Here is a 24,244-nt window from a genome sequence, read left to right as displayed (position 1 = left end):
GCTGATGGATTTTGGAAGCTATGCTCGAGGGTGGGACGATGCCCATCAAAGTCAATGGGATAATATCCGCTGATTTTTAGCAGGCAATGGATCGGGGCTCTACAGAGTTAATTGCCTGTTACATAACACAAATGATTTTTAAAAATATGCCTAATTAACCTAATAGAATGGTTGATCTGATCTGTCAGGTAAATGATACACATTTTCTTTCTTTTTCTGGAGCTTAATTAAATATTTACCTAAGAGTGTCTTGTGCTATTAACATGTTCATCCGTTATTGAGATAATAGGAATTGTAATTGGGGGAAAGTATTAAACTATACAAACGTGTGGGGGTTTTGTTTGGTTTTTTTTGGTCTTGGAAGTCAACCAGATTTGGTCACAGCACCCATATTTTAAAGCGCTAATGACCATATCTGTTTCTCAGACAACCAAAGTTCCCACCGATCTTAGAGGTATGCATGAACCAATGCACAAGTGGAAAGGGAGCTGCTCGTGTGCGTGGTCTTCGGCAGCGCTCTCAGAAAGTTTCTCTAGCCAGCAAGACCAAATACGTATTTTTCCAATTAGATTAAAGCTACTGTTTGTGCATGGCAAAAGGCAAGCAATGTTATTATTTCATTAGGATGCTAGTGGGTACACAGGAGTAAGTTGGTAAATAGCACTGAAATGTGCAATAATACTGTTATAAATCAATGTCAATCAAATTTCCTGATATTTAACATACTGTAAGTAAAAAAAAAAGTAATGGATTTAAGCAGTATGGTCCAGTCCATCAATGTACTAAAGGATGTGCTTAACGTTAAGCATGAGTGATCTCATTTACTTGAATTAACACGAGAGTGAACTATGATTTCAGTGGAATTATTCACAGGCTTCCATTAAACCTGTGCGCAAGTGCCTCGCTGAACTGGTGTTATGTTTAGCCATTAAGTTTTTAGCCAAGTGGAAAGTCTCAGGAGACTCCCAACTCATTTTAGTAAAGCTTTTGTGATGGCAGCGGTTGTGCAAGCATATCCCAGCATACTTGAGCGCACTGCAGAAGATCTTCAGCTTTCAGTGTCAAGTTGTTCCCCTTGTCAAGTTGTTCCAACCCTGCCAAGTTGAGTTCCTCGGTTTCTCCCGGGCCTTGGTGCAACCTCAGAAGTAGCGTGGCCAGCTTGGAGATGCACGTTGCTGCTTAGGGTACCTGAGAGGGACAGCCCTGTGCAATTGGGGTATCTTTGGAAGAAGTTACTGCATGGGTCTTTTTGGTGGTGTGGGGTTTTTTGTTTTTTTGTGGGTTTTTTTGTTGTTTTTTTTTTTTTAGGCTCCACATCTGAAAGAACATTCAATGTTACAAGGAAGTTTTAATAACAATAAACTGGGTTAATTGACAATACTGGGAAAGACTTGGGGAAAGTGGAATGAAAATAGTTCCATCATAGAAGAAATGTTGGGAATCGTGAAATGTGGAGAGCATTCGTATGCAAAATGTGTCTATGACCTGGTTTTTGTCAATGAAAATGCAGTGTTGCAGTCCAGCTAGCTTCTTTTATCCAGTGATCTGGAAGCACGCTGCAGTGGCTGACTAGCGAAGCTCACCTCACATTCCTGGGGTGACTATCAAGCTGTCCCTTTGGTGCACAGATAAAATGCACACAAAAAAATGGCAGGCTGAAACAATTCTGTGTCTTGTTGCAAAGTTAAGAGGAACTTGTAGAAGTCCTGGTTCTTTGGTCCGTACCCTAAATGGCAGGTTTCACCATGTCCTAGCACATACGCAATGGGATGAGTTATTCCTAGAGACACCCTCTCAAACAGGGTGAAAATGGTTAAAAACACCCTGAAATGGGCTGTCTGAAATTACTGGAGTGTCTCCCACCCAATGGTTGCAGTGAATTTTCTATCAAATGATAGAGGACAAGACAGAAATACCCACTCTGTGCTTGCCTTTAGGAATGTGCTTTTCTCTTCTTGAGATACAAGTATGTGCGTAAATGCTTTTCTGCAGCAGAAGCCTAGATGAGGTGCTGAGAGGTACATTTACCCCAAACATGCCTTACTTTAACTTCTAGGTTTCATCTGTTTTATCATGTTTTATTTTTACTGTTTGACAATACCTATTTTTGTGCTGGAGATTTTGATAGGATTTTAACTGGTACAGTGCAGTCACTTTTTAAAGTGTTGAGAAACACTGAGCCGCTGAAGTAATTTTTATGCTCAAACCTCAGGTTCCTGAGGGTCCAGTTCATTTCTGCTGTGAATTTAAATGAGTTAATTTAAGCAGTGGGTCAGAAGCCACTACCATCGTAGTAGCCCTGTGCCTGATTCTTAATTAAAGGCAACAGGAGATTAATTTGAAACATTAATTTAAAAGTGCCTATACAAAAGGAAAGAATTATTGCAATAAAGCCTAAAGAACTTTTTTGTCCCTAGATGTAGAAGACAGAACTAGCTCAGGGTCCTGGGGGAATACAGGACATCCTAGTCCATCCAGGGTAAGTATATCTAATCTTTTTCCCCAAACCAGACTTCCTGCGTATGTAAATTTACAATCTTAAATATGAGTTTTACACCTGATTGCGTAGAAAAATGGGCATGCAAACTTGGCTGTAGCCTGTCTTCTCTTTAAAATTGCCTTTTTTTTAAACATTCAAACCTGATCCTGTGATTGAATTTGGCACCTGCTCTGCTACTGCTAACAGGTAGCGAGAATATTAATTAACCATTTTTTCTTGCTAGGCCCTACCAACCGCTGCCACCACCCAGAGCGCGGTTGGAGCAGAGATGTTGTTGCCGAGCGTTTCATTTTCCGCAGCTGGATTTGTAGGGATTGCGGCTGTCGCCAAACCTGGGGAGCGGGCCAGCGCCCCCGCCGTGGGCAGCGCTCATCCCCGTGCGGGGGCTTGCCGGCCACTCCACGGCCACCCCAGGGCCCGGGCTCAGGGCAGCGAAGCTGGAGAGGGGCCGCCGGCTCTGTCCCCCCCGTGCCAGGGCTGCCCAGCGGGGCGGCCGTGCCCCTGCCCTTCCCGTGGCGCACCTCAGCCGCTCCGTGCCTCCGGTGAGGGGCTTCCAAACCCTTCTCCTCGGGCCGGGGGCTGGCGGCCGGGCGTTTCGGCACGTCCCCCCCGACTGCTGGCATCATCCGAGCTCCAGGGCAGGTAGCCCGGCTGCCGGCTACCTGCCCACCTCCCTGCCCACCTCTGCTCCGGACGCTGCTGAGGATGGGGCAAGGACATCTCCTGTGCTCCCCACGTAAGAGTGGGATCCGCCGCCGGGGAATGCAGGCACCGAGCCGCTATCTGGCATGGTGATGCTCAGCGTTCGCTGAGATTTGCAAGACAGCTGGACTCAGTCATTTCGATTGTGGCTGTGGACAGTTATCCAAATTCTTTAGACACCTCGGGATCGGGATGCCGGTTACTTCAGTAGGGAAGAAATGCTATTTCCAGCAGAGCAGCTGCGCCCCGAGCTGCCGCCGCTCCCGAGCAGCACAGTGTGGGCAGCGCTGCCGATGGTCCCCCCCCCGAGCCACCCCGGCAGCCCCGCTCCCCAGCCGGAGCATCGCGGCTTTGCTCGTCCTCGGGGCTGGGCATGGCTTGTGCTTCAGTACCAAGATGATTATTTCTGTTTACTTCCTGCAAATGCATGAAGTACACTTACGCTGGGCAAAAAGTGGCTTCGCTTTTACTTATGCCCTTATTTAAACAGTTTGTTTAAATTGCTTTTTAATTGTTTTCTAATTAACGTGAAGGATCAGGGCTCGCAAGCAGCATTGCCGGGAGCTCCGTGCCCTCGAGTGTCTGTCTGGCGAGGAGAATTGCGGTTGCCCCGTTCATCCTCGGTCCGTCCTTTCCCCTCGGGGCAGGTCCTGCCCTCAGCGGAGGTTACGCCAGCTGAGGTTTTAAGCTGATGTCTGCGGCGCTGCACGGCACTGCGGGCAGCCGAGGGGGGTCCCCCATTTACGGTGTGGCGGGGGGACCCTGGCGTTGCCGCCGAGGGAGGGAAGCCCGACACCTTTTCTTATTCCATCCTGCTTAGCATCCATTACGTCATTACTGCTCACATCTGTCAGTTTTATTTTTATCCCTTTTTTTTTACTTGACACTTGTATTGCTTCCGAGGGAAAGATGTTTTGAAAAGTAAATTCTAAATTTGCACACACAATTATTTATGCATGCAAAAACTTGAATGTGAGCGTACAATTAAGTTTTGAGATATAAAGAAAAGAGCACGAGCCTGGGAGTTTCTGGAGTTTCAATCAAGACTGTGCATTAACTTGCAGTGTTATTCTGCAAACAGCCTGACCTCTCTCTCTTTCCTTCTTTGTAAAATGGTGATGGTATTTCCATGTTGGGAGAATTAGTTTCTCGTGAGTTCTTCTAAACCGAAGAAACAAAACATTACATAACTGGTGTGCTTGGCCAATGTTTGTAGTTAAATTTAAGATTTTGCTAATCGAGTGGCTGAAAGCAGAAGTTTCCACCAAAACTGTTTCAAAAATTAAGGGCCTGTTCCTGGCAAGGTTTTTATACGTCCTTGACTCTGTGGGTAGCGTCTGATGCTGTTGATCCCCAGAGAAGTACTGAGGGGTAACAAGGCAGCGCGATGTGCAGGCCAGGAGGGGGTCGCTGCCACTCACTAGCCACACATAGAATTGCACACCCAAAGGATGAGCGCAGGTTATTTTTTCAGTGAGAAGTAACTTTCCACACCCACTGTGAAAAAAATTCTAATTTTTTTTTTTTATAGTCCAGTGCATGTATATGGCAGTGAGGTGATTAAGACGGTAAATTTCTACATAAAAATAAAATTAAAAAGCAAAATGTTAAAAGTAGTATTTCTTTGCTGTTCTTGCATATGTTATGGGCAAGAAGGCTTTTATGCTAAGAGAGGGCTTTATGCTGAATTGCACAGCACGAAATTCCAGGAACCTCATCTCAGTCACCCATTCAGGATTATCCACACAGCAAACTGAAGTCAATTACTAATGAAATAAAAATTTGAAACAGCTTTAAAAATGTTCTGGAACACATCACTTCCAGCAGAATCAATAGGGGAAAACAATAAAGGGAACAATGTTACTTATAGTTGGCTTAAAACTTAGAAGGGAAATATGGACCTGTAGGTTTTGAAAAATGCTATTTAAACTTGTAAAATTTTGTTTTTTCCTGATTTGTTAACAGAACTATGGAGATGGGACTCACTATGATCATATGGCGAGCAGAGACCTTGGGTCGCATGACAATCTCTCTCCTCCCTTTGTCAATTCCAGAATACAAAGTAAGAAATCGAATTTCCTAACTTGACCGTGATGTTGAAAGTGGAATAAGTGAACCAGAAATAAAATTCTGAGGGTTTAAATCCCTCATTCTCATTTTTGGGGTTGATCGTACTCGGCATAAGGGTGGGAACATGGATTATTTTTTTTTTAAGCTGTCATGCAATTTCAAAAATGTACACCGATGATGTCTATTGAACAGACTGTGTTTTCTTGCTGTGAGAGGGATATGACTTTTGATGCAGTAACTGCAATATTTGCTGAAAGGGGTAAATGGTCATTTTCTAAGGCTCAGCCTTTTGTTTTCAAAGAAGTGGCCATTTGGCAGAGAAAATACGGACGTGCTCTGAACAGGACTTTTAAACTAGGAAAGGATTTCTGAAAATACGATAAATATATGTTCACAAAAGGGAACAGATAAATAACTGGTGAGGGACACTGAAGCCATTGTTTGTTTTGGAGTATGGTGGATCGCTGCCTGCTGGGACCTGTGAGCTGCAAACTCCTGGATTTCAGGCGAGGGTAGTTGCAGCCTATTCTGCTTTAGAGGAGTGAGATTTTGCCCAGGGCGTTTGGCAAGGACCCTCCTTCCACCCCACACCCCATGATAGAAAGTTTTGACACCCCTGAATAATCATTTAGCTTAGCAGCAAACACCAAAGCAGTATGAAGAGAGACTATAATTATTTGTAAGTGAATGATAGCTACTTTCTTTAATTATGGTTGATAAATGAGTTTAGTTAAAGTAAATATATGATGTAAAAATATTAGTAATGCTTATGCTTGGCCAAGATCACACCCTTCTTCTGCAGTTGTCAATGAACTAACCAAATGCTTTGCTTTAAAGGATTGAATGCGAGCCAAAAAAAACATGGAGCTGTAACTGTGATATATCATTCTTCAGCTCTAATATATGTCCCTAAAATATGCCTTGTCTTTTAATATTGGGAAATATTTGTGAGTTGTTTAACATATGGGACAATGTTGGAGCTTGTAGTCATTTGTATGTATTCACGTACAAACATGGTTACAACAGTTTTAAAGGGTCTAATATAAGCCAAAAAAAGCATGGAAATTTCAACACTCCCATCTTAACTCACGCCATGGGGCTTAGGTAGTGCACAGAGACACTTTGCAAATAGCCACACGCTTCTGTGAAACCCACTGGGCTGCGTGGTGCTTTCAAGTTTAACCTTTAATTTGAGTCTTTAGAACTTAAAAGTCTCTCTCTCTTCTGCCTGCCCTTGGGTCACAGAAAAATCTCATTCCTGACTCTGATTGTTTTTGCCAATCTTAGCGAAAGTACTGGTTTCACTTGGTTGAAGAAACAGTTGTTTTATAAAAACACATTCGGAGGCACCCGGTTAAAGAATTAAGCCATGTAGTACTCTGTTGAGGAACTTTGGAAGCCCTGATGTTTCCAGAAGGTCCCGCTCGTTACCATCAGCGGGGTTTGCAGAGCCACCAGTCACGGCTCTGCAGACCCGAACCAGAGGTGTCTGCTCCAGCTGCGGGCGCGAGCCGGGCAGCGTGGCAGCATCCTCGCGGTGCGTGGTCCTGAAGCGCCCTGACGTTTTTTGGTTATTATGAGATTTGGTAGTTTCAACTGGAAATAATACTAGTGATGTTCCTACACACATAGATTAACGTGTGCGCAAGCGGTCGGTGAGTGACTAACAGCTTTTGACAAGCGTGCTATTGCGCAATAACGTGTGCGCGCTGCCGGGGCAGTCAGCTGCCTCCCGCAACCCACGGCGTTTTGCATCCGTGCTTGGGTATAATTTTCTGGTAATTAGAGCGGACTCTTCTTAATTTGTCCTGTTGGCGCAGCCCTTTACTCCCCAGTTTTGCTCCGCTCCTGGGCGCGGAGCAGTAGTGCCGGAGGAGGAGGGATGGCCGCTGGGCTGCGTGCGTGTTTCCCTCCCGCTCAAACACCTCCGCGGGCCTTGGCCGGGAGGTCTGTTTCTGTGCCGTGTGGGAATGGAAACCCTTAACCGGCACCGGGACAGGCGCTGTGGTTGCTAACCCTGCCTCTGTGGAGGACTGTGTCTGTGAAACAAAGACTGCTGTCAGTCTGCGCTGGTCACGTCTGTATTTGTGATTTTAGGAGAAATCTAAATATCGTGGTGATGAACAATGCACAGTGCTGTTTACTCGGATGGAGGCTGCCTGGACTGCCAGCTCCCAGCTCCTGTTACTCCAAATGTGTTTTATCATTCCCCTTTTCCTGGCAGGCCTGCAAACTCCCCCAGGAAAGGTCCCCGTAAACTCTGGTGTTACGCAGCTGGCACCTACAGAGCCACACTGTAGTTTTCTTTCCATGCTCCTCTTTCTCTTGGCAGGTGATAAAAAGCCTGACAATTATCCAGCTTGAACTGGTTTTATACTGGTGTATGCTGTTGACTTCAATGGAGTTGCTCCTGATTTGAGGTGGTTTTCCAGGCAGAAAAGACTTTGTTGTTACTGGGGATAGGTATTACTGACCCTGTACCTGTGAACCACAAATGTTTGCAGGCAGGCTGTGCTTAAATGAGGGCTTATTGTATTTTATTTCTCAGATACTTGGTTTTTAAAATATATTTTTACGTGGCCAGTGTCTACCAGGAAGCCTGCGCATTAGGCTTTGGAGCAAGCCCTGTGGGGAGGAGCAGAGAGAAGTCGCAGAGCTGCATGCATTACTCAGCTTCTCAAACTACTGCCTGCGTGTATTCAAACACAGCTTGCTTTGTGTGTGTCTGGAGTCCCGCTACCCTGCTAGGTATTTAGTGTTTTCTTAAGAGTATCTGAAGAGTAGTTACTTGGCCCAGCAATGAAAAGTGCATGGCCAGATAGCTGTGATGGGTATGGCACATTGGGTGTTGCTTCTCATTGCCTCTCTGGTTTCTAGGTGTGCTCTTTGGGAATGTCTCTTATCCCACTACTTGGGATATCTTGCTAGTACATTAAATCATTTACCAATGTACAGTAACTTGCTTCTAAACCCCCTGTAGCTTAATGGAGCGTTCCACTGCAAGGATTAAATTGAGGTTTCAGGCACTGCTGAAGAAAGCTGCTGGCTTATGTGGTGACCTTTGAATCTCATCTGGGTTAGTGGTTGATATTTTGATTTGGTTACTGTGGTCATATTGTGACAGCTGCTGGTTCATTATAATTCAGTTCCTCTCCTCAGTTTGCCTACCAGGAATATTTAGGTTTGTGTTGCTTCAAAGTGCTCTAACCACCCTGAATTTAACCCAGCATGCCGCACAAGGTGAAGCGTTGTGAACGCTTTAGGTCACCAGCCGCTGTGCACCGGACAGGCAGTCACGGCGGAGGGTATGGCAGGGAGAAACTTGCTGCGGGAGAAAACTTTCCCTGAGGTTTACAAAGCTGATTTAACCCACTTTGTTGAATGTAGTAAAAATGAGAATAGAAAAGATCAAAAGCACTTTTCTTATTTTGTTGCACGGACAGTTTGTGTACTCCTTCCCTCTGCATGTAATAATTCTGGTGTTCACAGCAGTGATTTTATATGACTTCTTGAAAAAGTTCCTATACTACTAACTAGAAGACAGTATTTAATTTCTGATATTGCTTTGAGACTCTCTAAAAGGACGTAAGGTCACTGAATGTAGATCTCTTAATGGTTGTAGGAGTTGGTCGGTGACCTAATATGTGAAGACAAAATCTTTGCTTGTGTTTATTTCTCTTTCTATTGCAAAACCCAAAATGAAGAGCAGATACAATGACTTACTCTTACTTCCCTCCCAGTTGTCTGCTTCAGATCAATGCTGTACTTCTTCGGGTTGTGCCCTTACACGATCACTTGCCTGACGTGCTTTTGGGAGGGCCGGCGCGTGCGTTTGCCAGAGACTGGCACTTGTATTGCAAAATAAATATTTTCCCCTCTGGTTTCATCCCTTTTCCTTTTAAAAATCTCCAAGTCATAATTTTCCTCTTAGCATTGTTATTTTGGAGAAGGTGGCGTTTTCTCGCAGTTGGAGCGGCCCAGCAGTGCCGGTGCCAGCGCAGTGCCGGGGGGCTGGGGCGGCATGGGCTGCCCGCCGTGCCGGGAGGGACGGCTCGTGCCGGGGTTCCTGGGGAGCCCGGCTCGGCTGCCGATCTGCGGCACGCTCTTGGCAAGTTCTTTAACGTCTTTATGCTCAAATGTGCCTTCCTCTTTATCTGAACGCACGCTATATATTTTGCAGGGATATTGTGAGATGTGATGAATTACTGTCTGGAAAACATCCTGAGTTCCTTGGATACTCCGTATATGTGCCAATTTTTAATATTATTTTTAATGCTATGATAGCGCTTGTCTCCGTACGAATATTGCTGTGGCGTTTGCTTTTAATCCGTACAGCTTTGATTCTGTTACTGTTATTATAAGTAGAACTGGAATTTTTGCAGATTAGTGAAGTTTACCCAACACAGCATTATAAGGCCTTGCTTTCAATTGCTAAACTGTAAACATTTGGGATGAAATTTTCCATGCTGTGTATCTGACTCAGCCTGATTATTATTTTTTTAACCTTCTGCAGAAATGATTTCAACATTTCCTAAAATGAGATTACATTTCATCCTGGCAGATTTTTGATTTTCTCAGTTAGTGTCTGGCACATCGCGAACATTAATTCTTTTTCACACCACCTCTGTTATGTCAGGTGGCTTTGGTTCCCATTTTGCAGCTGGAGAAGTGAAGGTACGTGAGGAACCATGAGGGAAGTGTCAAAAACTGTCCAGTAATTTTCAGTTGTAAATTTGAAATGCAAAAGAGTTTGATGGTCTCTCAGTTCTTGCGTTCGGTGACACCCAAGGATGCCACCACTTGGGGAAATCGCAGTTGTGATGCTTCATATGGGTCATCCACGTTATGGGAACACACACTCAGTAGCTGCTTACTGATCTTAGTGGTGTCTGGTTTTTTTCTTACTGTTTCCTAAAGCCTTTTCAGGGCAATGCACTATTGAAGGAGCCTGGCAACTTATGGTGGATAGAAAACAAAGGAACTACTATTATATTTGGGAAAAAATAAATTCTATATGACATACAGAAAGAAACCCGTGACAAGTTTTTTAAAAAGCAGTCAAAGGTGAATTTTCAGGAATCACAAGCAGAACTATGTTTTCCAGAAAAATCTGTGACTGTCTGACCAGCTACAGCATTAGCTAAGATGTGTTTTAACAACAGAAAATCTGACTGTAACAGCTAAAAAGGTCAGGAAAGGCCTTCAGAAACCAAAGAACTGGAAATCCTGGACTCCAGTTTTCATTTGAAGTATTTTACATTCGTGCAGCTGACACAACCCAGCACCTGCAGTGTTGGGAGAAGTCACTGAATGGACGATGCATGACAGGCGAGTGCTTCCAGAGGGGGAGAGCGTTATCCCACTGAGTGCTTTCCCAACTGCTCAGCACCAGGTATTCCCCGGCCAGGTGGGAAATGTTAGGAGTGATGTGACTGTACTCATTTCCACCTGGAAACGAGGCACTTTGGGGTGGATGCACTGCATACTGCAGGGATCCCACTGCAGTACTGCTGGGGAGGGAACAGGTACTGGTATCTGAGTTCCTTATCAAGCATGATGACTGCCACGTCCCCAAAGTGGGATCCCCCTGAAGTGGGGTGTGGCTGGACTGCAAGAAGGCCTTTGACTTGGTCCTGTGGTTGTGGATGGAAAACGTGCTGGGGCCACGAGCAGCATTGCTATTTCTATAGATGCCAGCTATGACCTGGAGAAGACGGGTCCGACCAGGCAGGACTGCTTCCCACGACTGCGGTGCTCTATGCCGTGCCGGGGGGTTGGGAGGGGGAGCTTCGGGGCTGATTAGAGAAAGGTCTGAAAACCTGAATTCAGCTGCCAAGTTTGAACTATTTGGCTTGTTTGGCATGTCATGCCTCGAAATGTGCATCTGGCATCTTGGTTTTCTTAGTTCTATGTTTTTATTCAGCTCTAAACTTACCTAACTCCCCTTACAACCACTCAGGTAAATGCTTTGCGGATATACATGCCCACTATCCTAACCCTTGTTCTTCCCATCCCCATGTGAGTACAGAAGGGAAGATCTGAGACAGGGTTTTCAACCTAAATCCAGGAAGAGTAATCTCTCACGGTTTTTTGCCAAATCTAGATTTGTTTCACCAACCAAAATATCTCGATTTCAATTTCTCCAAACCTTAAAAATGGCACTAATCTGGGAAATAAATGTGCCCCCTTGCATATTGTGAGAGCAGGGCACTGTAAATGCATCTCCAAGAACTGAATTACAAACCAGCAACTGATTTCAGACATGGTCCATTCCGCTCTTTAATGGACATGTATCTAAATTTACATGTAAGTTAAGGCTCTGTGTTCCTTCCTCCCCTTACCCAGGAACAGCTGGACAGGATTTCTTCCAGCCTTTTTTTCTGGATTAGTTTCAGTGGTTTCTGCACAACAAAGTAGAAGTGCTTCTGGATAACCCTGAGCAACATTTTGAGTTTAACTATGCAGGGTGTCAAGGCTGAGACCTGAAGAGCTTAGATGTAGCATTTTAGCTTTCTAAGATAACCACAATGAAAATCACGTTATTTACTGTCAACTGGGGCCTTGAAAGATGCCTTAAAATGCTTTGTAGAAGAACTGGCTCACGTATGCATTCTTGTTGTGGAATATGCCTGCTGCTTCTCTTGTCTCACTTGCCTATGAACAAAATTAACAGAAAAAAAATCTGTGCTGAAAAGTATTTTGTAGATGTAGATATAAATATGTTACAGTTCCCAATCAGGAGTTAATATATTTTGCAGCAAGTCAATCTTGCAAGCGCTGGCAGTCAGGATTCTGAGTTTCAGCATTCAACCCCAGCCTCTTATACAGTCCTGAAGAAAAGAAATTACAAGGACGTTTCCATTTATTTGGGGAACGAGCAGCAGATGTATAAATAGAAACTGTAGACTGTGGCAATTAATGTCTGCATACTGAGCAAAGAATTGAAATATTATTTTGTACTACATAGTTTTCAGTGAAGTTTACATTCCATTGTGTTTTGTTCTTAAACAAGTCCAAGCATTTTTAATAAGTTATTTTGTGTGACAGTTGTATTCTGCATAGCATGGCATAGACTAAAGCTGTGTGAAAAATTTGCATTGAACTGCAAATGTATTTGATCTGTATTTGGAGTACAAATTGTAAGTTTGCAAAATATTGCCTGAAGTTATCCTCCCTGTAGGCAGAAGAGAACATCCTAACATCCTCCTGCTAATAATCCAGCCCTCTCTTCTGCAGCGACCTTCTGCAGACCTGGAGGTTTTCGAGCCTGCCATTGGCGTGGCCCTGGAGCGGGAATTGGGTCGTGCAGCATGGAGTTGCTGAGTTAAAACCACGGAGCGTCTGCAGGCGTTGGGTAATTGCTGCTCCTGGTGAAGCAGGCTGCAGGGCTGGCTCAGAAACCTCCGGCGGGCTTCACCTAACCAAAGCACAAACGGTACAGAGCTACACAGGTTCAGCTGGGCTCCGAGGCTCTGGTTTTATCTGCTTGAGACACTGCATTTTTCTGCATTGCAAGCACATTAATAGAGAAACGGCTTTTAAAGTAACATCCAGAAGGCGCTTTAATGGTTAATGAGCTTCTGCCCTTTATATAGATGAATGTAGTTTGGCTTTCAAATAAGCATTTGCTGCTGTTCTCCAGCTGAGCTGATATTAGTGGCAGAGGGAATTTGAGCTCACACCTGTTTGAGCATTAAAAGAAACCTGTAAGTGACTTCCTTAAAATATTCATAGAGAGGAAAAAATTAAATTTCTAGAAAACCTTACCCCACCAGGAAAATCATTGATAGGCATTTGAAAAGAAACAAAAAACCAAACCAAACACCCCCCCACCCCAAGCCTCCAAAAAACCAACCACCACCAAAAAAAAAAGGATTTGCAAATTAGTTACAATCTTCCTGTTTTCCCCGAGTTGTTTGCAGTCACATAATCAGTGAGCGTACACCTAAAGGTAGCGGCGTGCTTCTGGGGGACACGACTGGCCTGGATGTGGAATAGATTTGCATTACAGCTGGAAAGTATACATGTGGGAAAATCTGTGAAACAAAACAAATTTGTTGAATTACTAGGTCATTTACATAGCTGCTCCAGTCATGGTCCGTTAAACAGGCAAAAACAATGGTTTTGTTATGCTCTCTAGTTAAGGCACAGAATGTGTAAAACAATGCCGAGTTAGCTGGATAATTAATAATCGTTTTGAGCCTGTACGTACCTTAGGTCTGAACTTCACAGTGTATGGAGATGTTGAATCGAATAAGGTGTTAACTAAGTAAGATCAACTTATCTTGTTATGTCTTGGTGTATTCTCCTACAAAAAAATAAAGCTGCAACCATCAGGGCTCAGGGGTGGCTGAGCCTTAATGCCAGTCTATATTCAAGCTCAGGCACAGGCAGAGCTTTGGCTGTGCATTGTTGGTCAAAACTAACTGCCGTCTGCATTTCTGCAACAGATTTCTTCTAAGGCTTTTCTGTATGTCTAAGGACATGTCCAGGAGAGAAAATTATCATTTCTTTCTGTAGGGAGATGTGATAGTCTTGAAGCAAAAAATCATTTTTACTTTTGTAGTTAAATTTTTAATTCTCTTTCTTGAGACTGCTTCTGACAGTTTCTGTAATGACTTCTCTATTCTTGTCCCCAGCCTTCAGCCTCTAGTACTGCTCTGGATTTAGCACATTTGGTCAGATGCACTGAATATACAAAATCAAATATAAAACAGTTCCAATGAAAATGATAAAAAGGGTATGACAGGAGGGTACAGTAATTCTCTACAGCATCATGCCAATAGATACATCTTACCATATGGTCTGAATTAAGGACAGCACCAGTTCTCACACTATACAAGGCTGATAGTATACTAGGTCCATGCTTTGATCCTTGTACCATGTGAAATAAAAAGATATGGAGCACGCATTTAACAGGAACCATCAGTACTTTAATTAGATTATATTTCTTTTTAACTAAAATCAGAGTACTCTGATACATTTCTTCTTTCTGCAAACTTTTACTATGTGATTGTGGTCTTAAGCATATTCAATAGTTCTAAAAAGAGTACAGAATGAGAAGTGATGGAGAAGGATATTCTGGGAAGCAAACATGCTGACTAAATGCGGTAAAGAAGAAATTAGGCCAACGATCAAATATTAAAAAGAGTGGCATTGTGTGTGTGTGTGAGAATTATCTGGAAAAAGCACTTTTGATTAATTCTTGGATGAGGAAGCTATATAAACAGATAGGCAGGAATTTACTTACAAGCATTTTTAATTTGTTGTTTAAATACCTTTTAATTATGATATCTATATCAACATGTTCATATCCTTTCTACTACTTATATTTTCCTTTTTATATGTCACCAGAATTGAAGATGCCTGATTCTGGTTCATATTGCCAGCAAATTTTGTTTTTCCAAATATGCCTTGTAGGAGAATATTTTTTTTTTCCATCCTAAATCTTAACTTTCATGTAAATCTCATAGCCAGGGAATTGATTCCAAAGCCAGTTTTGGCTGAGATTACAAATCTCCCATGGTATATGGAGCAGCACCCAGAAGGTAACTGAAAATCTGAAGAGAGAGCTTGTTTTAAGAACTCTTATATGGGGAGGTTTGCAGGCATCTATAGAAGTTGGCCCAATGGCTGTAATCTGCTTAATCATGCTGTATTTCAACTAGCAAAACAAAAACAATAAAGAAGGAGGAATGAAGAAACGTGAAAAAATTAGTGAAACTTTGGAGTAACTGCTGTTGACTGAGCATTAAAGTGGGCTTAAAGCCAGGACAATACTTGTAATAATTTTTAAAGCACTAAATTACCTGCTGATAGTCAGGTGAGGTGTGCAAACAGAGCAGCTGTCATATTCTAAGTGTAGCTCACATTTAGCTTTGCATATAAGAACCTGTTTTCAGAGGGAATAGAAAGATGATGCCCTGTAAATACACAACATCAAGGGCAATTGGTACCTACTGAAAAGTAAGTGTAGCAAGTATATTCTACACAGCTATGCTAAGAATAAATAATATGATGAAAATCATACTAACATCCTAATATAGAAGGACAAGTATGGCGGGAAGAAATCTTAAGAAAGGCAGGCAAGAATGTAAGATGTAAAACATCAAGTTCAGAGAACGCGTGGGATGATGTTCAATGTTAAAAAATAATAATCTGAAAGCAAAGAGAGGGAAAGAAAGGAGCAACTGTACATGAGGTTAAGATAAATAATCATGAAAGATTATTGCAATGCATAAAGAAGAGGAGGTCAGTAAAGTAGATTTTAGGACCTCTTAGAGATGGAAAGGGTAATTTATTGACAGATGATGTAGACACTGCTAAAAAATAAATGGATTTTTCGCCTCAGTGTTCACAAAAGAGGATGGGGAACAGATGCCAGAATCAGATATAAATTTCCCAGGAGAGAGGCAAGAAATATTGAAGGAAATAGGGATTATTCCAGAATGGGTGATCACACGGTGGGTGAGAACATCAGTAGATGGATTAAACTCTATAGAGGAGCTATCACAGAATTCTTAAATAAGAAAAGAGAAAGGGCTATTTCATGTTCATGGGGAAAAAAAAAAAACCAAACAAATAACTCCACTCTATTCCTTAGTGTCCTCAGCTGTCCACAGAGATAACCATGAGGGGAGCTCTGTGTTTCACCACAGTGGCACGATGCTTTTGTCCCATAAGGACTTTATCGACAGGTTCTGTGTGTGTCTCTGTTTTAGTTATTTTAAAATAATTTTAAATACTTAAAATATATTTTACAATGAGGAGTCCAGTCTCCACAAAATGTACAGTCCTGTATGGAAGGGAGACTGAACTTAGGGCCATCCATAAGCAGTAGCTCAGTTGGGTCAGGAGAAAATTTTCTTTGAGGGAACCATCACAGATCAACAAACTTAAGGTGAAGCGCTTCCAGATGGTTTCTGCTATATGGTGTGTTCTGCCTCCTCAAAGAAAATCATTGATATCTTTTAGTTCTGCCAGAATAAACATATTCTTCATCTGACGGGAAGGTTGATATTGCATGGTCTGATGTTCACATCTGAAGGCAAGATACTTCAGGTCATACGTCTGGGATGTTTTCATCAGAGTGGTCTATAGGAGTATATAAGACCAGCCCATATATGCCTCTGTTCTGTTGTTGCATTTACCCTCAGGTTCAGAGTTGAAGCTCAGCCAGTCTGGACCTGGGTGTATGAAGAACTAATATCCAGAGTACTGATGCTCTTCTTTCTGAGCCTTTTAATGATCTCTGGAAGAATCATACTCTTGCTGGGACAGTCTTCAGTGCATGAACTTGAGTGAGCTTCACACTTTAATGAATGACTGAACTTAAATGTTCAACGTAACAATGGAGTTTCATCTTGGTCATCTTGCCAGCCTCATCCTTGAGCCTCATGTTTCTTCAGAGGTATTTTGGCTTTCACAAATTTGATATTAAAGGTTCTCGTGCCTCTTCCCAGTCCAGATTCGTTACTTTCTTGTACTCATTAGGTTTGGCTGTCTTCACAGGAATGATGTCTGAGTGACTGGCAGGCAGTAGCACTGAAGCTGGATGCAAAATGAGATGCTTGGTTTCCATTGAACAGGCAGATATCAAAACTGAGGGAGGTAACGTGTAGAATATTTAACACAGAGCTAAGCTGTTGCAGGGCTGGGGACTTAAGATTTGTGGTCTTCCTCAGCATATATGTTAGAACAACATCAATGAAAATTTACCAATATTTGGAGGATTGTGCAAAAACCAGTGCAAACTGAAACTGAACTTAGGTTGTCCATCTGGCAGAGGAGATCTTTAACATTTGGATACCAAGCTGATTCAGCAAAACGCTTTATTTTTAAAACCTTGCAATACTTAAGAAATAGAATCCAGATCAAACAAGATTTCACATCCCCCAGGCAGAGGTTTCTCTCCAACACTTTGGACAGCTTTTGCAGAAGACCAAACCCTTTCTTCTGTCCCCTGAGTGGAGTCTCTTACCCTCTTCCCAAATGCAGCTGCCGGCAGATTTTCTCTGCTGGTGTCTCATCTCTGCAGCTGCAGGGCAAACGTTCTAGCGGAGAGGCAGTTCTGCCTTCATCTGATCTTCTTTCCTTGACCTACAGACTGGAGATGTGCTTTGTTTTTGCTGGTCATCCTGAGGAGACACACCTTCTGGTACCTCCACCCATACTGTTTGGTAGCATCTGAGATGATGAAGGCTAATATCTAAGGAATGGAAGTAGGTTTGGTAGGCTCATGGATCTCATGAAAATTCTGTGACTAGATTTAACTAGACCTTCCTTTTAAGGCTCTTCTCCCAACTTCTACTGGAAAAGTAAAATATCTCATAGATGCACTGTAAGTTGGATAATACTTTGTAACGCCTGCTTATCTTGATGGGAATATGCTTTGGCTTCAGTAGCCTTCTATTACACCACCAGCCTCTGAAATAACGTCCCTTGGGATACAAGGGATTGCAGACGAATCTCTGAATAGGTGATAAATTCTCTCATAATCCCCATTTTGTGAACGGAAACACCCAAATGCAACCAGAGACTGAGCTTATTGCTTGTAGCCCTCTATTTGTCCATGTTTAAGCTGCCAGAGCTCCCTGCCACTCTCCTGGTCATGACCAAATAGCATCCTTATTGTTCAGTTTAGTCAGTGTCCTAAATCCACTCAATATACTCCTAGTTTTCTGTTGATGGAAACTGCAAAAAACCAAGAGCTTTCAAAGCATGAATGGCTACAGAAAGAAGTCACATGTAAAATTTGTCCTTTTTTCTACAGAGCATGCTCAGGTTACATTGTCGTGATAGACTTGCGGGTGTTCACTTGAGGATGAGTTTCGTTACAGAGGCACTTTGGCCTTCTGTTGTTAATACAAAAATCGTCTCTCCATGCCCATAAGCAAAATTTTCCATATGTATAACACACCCAAAGTTCCAGCTATCTTAAAATACATTCTGTGCCTTTTTGTTGTGGCTGGATTCAAGGCAATGGAGCTCCAGCCTTTGCATCTTTGAGGTTCTCTCGACTACATTTTGAAAATTCACCTGAAATTCACTATTGAATTGTTTCTGCTTTTCTGCAGAACAGAGCAAGAGGCTTTTATCACCTCCAGAGTACTGGGCTTACACACGTGGAATATGCTTGTTTTTAGGTCAACCTGGGGAGTTCCCTTCCTGCCCCCCCCCTTTCTGGTGGTAAGCCAGGTGGCGAGGCAGGTTAGTGAGGCAATAGTAAGGATCTGTTTGGTAGGCTTATAAATGCTAGTGAAGCATGGCAGACTGAGCTGTGTCTTGTTTAACTTGATCATTTAAATAGCCAGTCCTTCTCCAGTGTGTTTTGTTTGACTAGGTTTCACCTCTTTGTATGGCAGAACTATTCTTTGTCTAACTTTGATATTTTTTTTTTACATGTGAAATGTTTTTGATCACATTATATGGAGCTGTCATCACACCCTGAACAGTTGCAATTTCTGTGCCTGCTCATGTGGTGCACACCTGTAACATGTTGGGAACGGACTTGGCTTTGAAGCTAGACTTGTTCTCTCATAAGAGTCCACATATTTCTTCCATCATGTAATGAGATTTGCTGATGATACAAAACTGAGGGGAGCAAGCTGCACTTAAAAGAGAGGCAATATAAAATACAGCTTTGGCCACAGTCCTGCAGTTGGATCCATGCAGGAGGAGTCCTGCCACAGTGCAGAGCCCTGTTGACTTGAACACGGCTCTGTGTAGTAATAAAAATCTGCTTGCGAGTTTCTATTGCTATAGTGGTTTTTTGTTTTTAACGCTTTCAAGATTTTAAAATGCAGGGCAAAATAATTACTTAAATGTAGAGGGAGAGCAAAAGTAAAAGGGGAGGGAAGGAAAGATGTGCTGGTGGGAGGATTTGAAAAAAGCTGGTGGTTCAGAGAGATGCCATGAGATTATTCCAGATGTCAAGGAGTGCCAAGTGGATGTCCCTCTTCTGACCGGAGATGGAGAGCAGCCAGCCGCGGGCCCATGATAGGAACAAGGGTGATGTGGGATCTGAGGGGGTTTTAAAAATGTGAAAAGGACTTTTGATTCAGCTACTGAGATGAATAAGGAGGGAAAGAGGGTAATGTGAACCTGCTTTTTTTCTGATGTGTTAAACAGATGAGAAAATATGCTGAGCACCAAAGTGAATAGGAACCCAAATTCTGCTTTCATGGCTGGGGCGTGCAGTTGGTCTGGAAATTTGTCAGTATAGCTAAGAGCAGGCTCTTGTCGTAGTGTCCTGCTCAGGCTGAATGGGGCTACAAGGTGAGGCCCTTCCATGTTCTGTATAGGCTCCTGTTGCTGTTTAATGGAGGGAGACAGATCTGAGGGTTGATGGAAAACAGTGCATTTAAACCTTCACCCAAACACAAAACAGGTTTGTTTTTTCTTTTGGGGGTTTCTTCCCCCCCCCCCCCTCCTGAAGCTAAGGTCTGAGATTCATGAGCAAAGGTTGAATAAAAGTCAGAGGAAACTATTTTGGCACTTTATAAAGGATGAGTGAGGCCACATCCGTAATCCTGTGCACGGTTCTTGTCACCTTATTATTAGAGCTGTGTAAATCTGGCAAGGATTTGTATTTGCCAAATATACCTCTGGCCTAGATTTGGGCTTATATTTGGAATTCAGGCCAGTTTTAACGCCTGTGCAGTTTGTAATTTTTGCCAGTTTTAAGCAAAATAACAGGAAAGAGGATAATGAAGGACAGAGGAGTCAGGAAAGCAGAAAACTAAGAAAGGAAGGAACTAGGAAAAGAGAAGAAAAAAAGGACAAAGGAATACGGAGCCCATTCCTTCTTTTCTACTTTCTCCACAGCCCGCCCTTAACATATCCTGTTCCCTTTCATGCTTCGTTGTTGCTCTCTCTGAATTTAGAAGAATTAAGTGAATTCATCCACTCTCTTCTGCTCTGCTTGTGCTCTCACATTTGTTTTTTTAATTTGCAAACTTCTCCCTTAACCTCTCTCTCATAAATTTCCCCCCCATCTTCATTTCTTTTGCTGTGCCCCAGAGTCCCTTGGTGGATGTGCTGGCTGTGAAAATTATCCTGGTCCGCATATCCTCTTCTGGAGCACAAATGCTTTGATGTACATGCATACCAGCAAGATTAAAATTCTAGGGACTGAAAAGTATTGCACTCACATTCATAAAATAAGCCTCGCAAACATGCTGGTGAGGCAGATAGATATTATTTGCTGATGTTATCTCATCCCATACGTAGGTTAGGTGAAATAGGCAGAGATCCATTCCCTGACAGTGGAAGGCCCCATGTGACGTTCTTTCTGAATGTCTCCTTGCTCTACTGTCAGCGTGAGAGTGCAGGAGTTGCTTTCCCCATGGGTTGGCCATATAGGCTGGTCCAGGTGGAATGGTCTGAGCAGATTTTGCTAAATTAAGGGTAGAGAAGCTGTGACTTCCCCAAGGTCAACAGGAGAATCAAAGGCAGAACTGGAATAAAACCCAGTAATGAGGTGCAAGAAGCCCGGATTCTGGCTGTAGGTAATACTGGTCTCTTGCTTAAGTTTGTGATTCCGTGTTATTGGGAGCTCAGAGTTTTAACTGAAGGCCCTTAAATTGCAGGTTTTAAGTACAGTATGGGCCTGCTGCTCCTCCTCTGCCTTGCCAGCTGTCATTATCTGAGAGACCCCAGCACAGTTGAGTGCTGTGTATCGGTTATCCACCTTCCTTCAACAGCTCCGATGGGAGGTGTCCCTGCCATGTGCCTCATCCTCTGTTGCTCGGCCGCTGCCCGGCCAGCCCGCTGGCACGGCGTGGAGGAGCGGGGCTGGAGACACTGACTGCAGGTGTGGGTGTACAAAAAAAACCCAGGTCTGTATTGGTTTTCATTAGAGATAATTATCTATCTCATAGGGTTGCATTGGATGGGTGGAGCTGTATTAACGTTGCATTATTTGGTTACCTTCTTCAGTGATGATTCATTGATTATTAACACATACAGATTTGTATGTGGCATAGGAATAATACAGGAACATAGAAGGTGCCACAGCGACAAGCTCACATGAGCATCGACTTTGAGAACTCCCTCACTGAGAGAGGGGGAAAGGCAGGTTTGCCTCCTGCAGGGAGGATGCGATTGCAGAGGGTCCCTTCTGAAGGTTGGGGGGATGTTGCAAGGCTATTTGATCTAGTGACAAATATGAAACTGGTCACAAGCCTTGAGCTGAGCAAAGGCCAGATGTGAAAGGAATTACATGCAGAAATTCTCATACAGGGAAAATAATACAGGGACGCATTAATGGCCAGCGCTAGAACCAGATACTATCAGAAGTTAAAAATAGAAGTGCGTCAATATTGGGAATAGATGTTCTGCTTGGCGGGTTGGTCACAAACACAAACCAACCTGGGTAGGTTTGCGTACATCCTGAAATTTCTTCTGTTTTACGCTCCCTGGCCTCACGCTCGCTATACCGCTCCATACGGTCTCTGAGCGAGTACTGTGGACAACAGCAGAGAGGGGTGGTGTATATTTTTTTTCTTAAATATTATCTTTGGATATCTCTTGTGTGCTTTTCTGACTGTGCACCTCTTTCTTCAGAGGCATGTGGAAAACTGCTACGTTTTCATAACTTTCTGACAACATCTGAACTTGCAAGACTCCCTTGCCCTCCCTTGCCAGTTTGCATTTTATCGGTGTTAAAAGCTTTGCTTCTCCCCTGCCCCCAGCCTCCTCCAGTCCTGCCAGAATACAACGTGTAACCTAGTACGCTCCTCTCAGCAGCTTTGGCATGAAGCTCATAAGGAAAAGCAATCTCCAGGAATAAAGCAGATATTTCCCATCCCTGGGTAGCCGAAGCAGCAGGGGTGCGGTGCAGAGGTGCACCGTGGCACGGACTTGCTCCGCAGCAGCAACCGATTGTTATTTTTCAGGTTTTGAGATTTACCTGTTGTGCTCGGTGTAACAAAAGAAATGAAATCTCTGTAATTATACTGGAAGGGGGAGGAGATGGTGTTTTAGTGCCTTTGATCTGGAGCTAGAATAGGCTCAGCTTTTGGAAATTTAATTTGAAAGAATCCAACGTACACATCTGCTTTTTGTACTGCAATTTCTTTTGAGCCAAAACCCAGAAATTTATTAATGCAAACGTGTGGATTTTGTTCGTCAGAAGAGAAGGAAGCTCATTCAAAAACATAAGTTGACTCTTTTTCTCTATAGCGCTAGAAAAATCTTAATAGGTATGATGGGTGCTAGCATTACGGAGTTTATAGGCAAAGTTTTGTGTGAGCAAGCAGACAGCATAAAATAGTAGGATACTTCTGGGAGCATACAAATTTCTGGGAAATAGAATATGTGAGTATTTCCAAGGTACTAATGAAAAGAATGGGAGGAAAATTCTCTCAATAAGCAGTTTAAAAACAACAACAAAACAAGCGTGTCATAAAACTGCTCTGTGAGCTCGCCTGGGGTGGGAGATGGAAGGAGCCCGCGCTGCCCGCAAGGAAGCAGAGGGTTTATTTCAGTTGCTCTGCTGATGCCCAACGTGCTGTAAAATTACATGTGCCTCGTAAATTGAACGTGATCCAAAATTCAAGGTAGATACTTTCAAAACATTACTTAAGAGATGTGACTTGTGTTTTTCAGGGCTTTGCATGAAAACCAAGAAAAGACACATTGGACAGAAAAGCATGCAGGAGATATACTTTGGCTCTAGTAGATGTTTCATCAGAATTTCCCCTATGCATCTTTTTTTTCCTATTCCCTGTCAAAACCTGCCAAACAGGAGCTTGGTCAGTCTCCGAAATAATACCGTGTAAATGAAAACGTATATCTTGAAGCATATGTAAAGAAGCCCTGATCGTTCTGTGTGACAGCAGAGAGCTAAAATAAACCTGAAAGGTTTTGTTTGTTTATTTTTAAATTAACCTGTTTTCATGCTTGTGACTGGAGTGTATTTTCAGATTTTAAATGCAGTTCATTAGGCGTTTGCCTGGGCAAGACCTTTCACCAGGTGAGTGTCTCTGTGACAAGAACATCTTTCAGATCGACACAGTCAAATGAGATGACCAGCTTTAGCTTCCTTTCGAGAAGTGGACATTTTTGTCTCAGCCGCCTTTATTTCTTTCTTGTGTCCTTTCAGAAATTGCACTTTTCTTTATATTATTAATGCAGCAGGGTTGAGGCTGCTGCAGTGCAGGCAAGTTACAAAGGACTGGCAAATTTTGTCCAACAATGGAAAGAAAAGGTTTTTGTTTCAAGTGGCGTAGCTTTAGGTTTGCTGATGGGAGTTTCTGGGTGGGGAGCAGGTATCCCTGCTATCGCTGCGGGGCGAGCGTTCACTGGTCGACACTGGGACGTGGGCGAGTTACCCAAGTCGTCAGCTGGCACAAGGGTTTTGATACTTCATGTTTCCCCCCCCCCCGTGCTCACAAACTGCTTTCTCCTGGTTCATTTTACAAACTGGGGTCATCTTTCTTCCCCTCTCTGGCTGCCCAGATGCTGTGGCCGCAGTTGGCTGGGATTTCTGTTGCTCTTCTCGGGCTTTGTTGGTACACGGGAGGTGTCCGCCACTGTTGGTGCGAGGCGTGAGCCCGCTGGGACGGCTTTGCTGCGTGATGGGCAGGCGATGTTCAGGTTCTGGTGGGTGCCGTGACTTGAATTCGTTCTCCTTCCATCCAGCTAAACGGTTTGAAGGGGACGAGGCGGCGCGCTGTAAACGTTACCCACCACCGCTGCTCGGGCAGAAGAGGTTAAAACGTCTCCTTCCCGCAGCAGTGCCCCAGCATCCCCCCTTGCCGGGGCTCAGCCTGGGGGAGCAGGGATGCAGCGCTTGCGTCCCATAGGGGACCCCCAGCTTGGCATGGGGCTCTGGTCCCTCCCCGATGTCCGTCCGTCCGTCCCCCCCGGGGCGCGGGTGGCTGCGGGGGGCCGGAGCCCTCTGAAGGGAGCATCTCGGGGCGCGAGGCACGGTGGGCCCGGCGGAGCTTCCTTGCTCTTCTCGCGGCT

The 24,244-nt window shown here is 43.6% G+C and overlaps 1 protein-coding gene across 19 annotated transcripts in view; it reads left to right on the top strand.

Moving 5' to 3' along the window:
• TCF4 (transcription factor 4) overlaps window positions 1-24,244 on the top strand; it is a 247,603-nt gene that overhangs the window by 77,327 nt on the left and 146,032 nt on the right. For 17 of the 19 annotated variants that reach the window (XM_030003630.2, XM_030003629.2, XM_030003628.2 and 14 more), the window contains 2 exons: window positions 2,418-2,479; window positions 5,168-5,264. The exons of the other annotated variants lie outside the window; for them this stretch is intronic. In XM_030003630.2, the coding sequence (XP_029859490.1) occupies window positions 2,418-2,479; window positions 5,168-5,264 (159 nt within the window). The remainder of the gene's footprint in view (window positions 1-2,417; window positions 2,480-5,167; window positions 5,265-24,244) is intronic. 19 annotated transcript variants of the gene reach the window in all.

The sequence above is a fragment of the Aquila chrysaetos genome, chromosome Z (genome assembly GCF_900496995.4).
Source record: "Aquila chrysaetos chrysaetos chromosome Z, bAquChr1.4, whole genome shotgun sequence".
NCBI lineage: Eukaryota > Metazoa > Chordata > Aves > Accipitriformes > Accipitridae > Aquila > Aquila chrysaetos.
The sequence above is the reverse complement of the archived record's forward strand: the minus strand, read 5'-3'. Positions and strand labels throughout refer to the sequence as shown.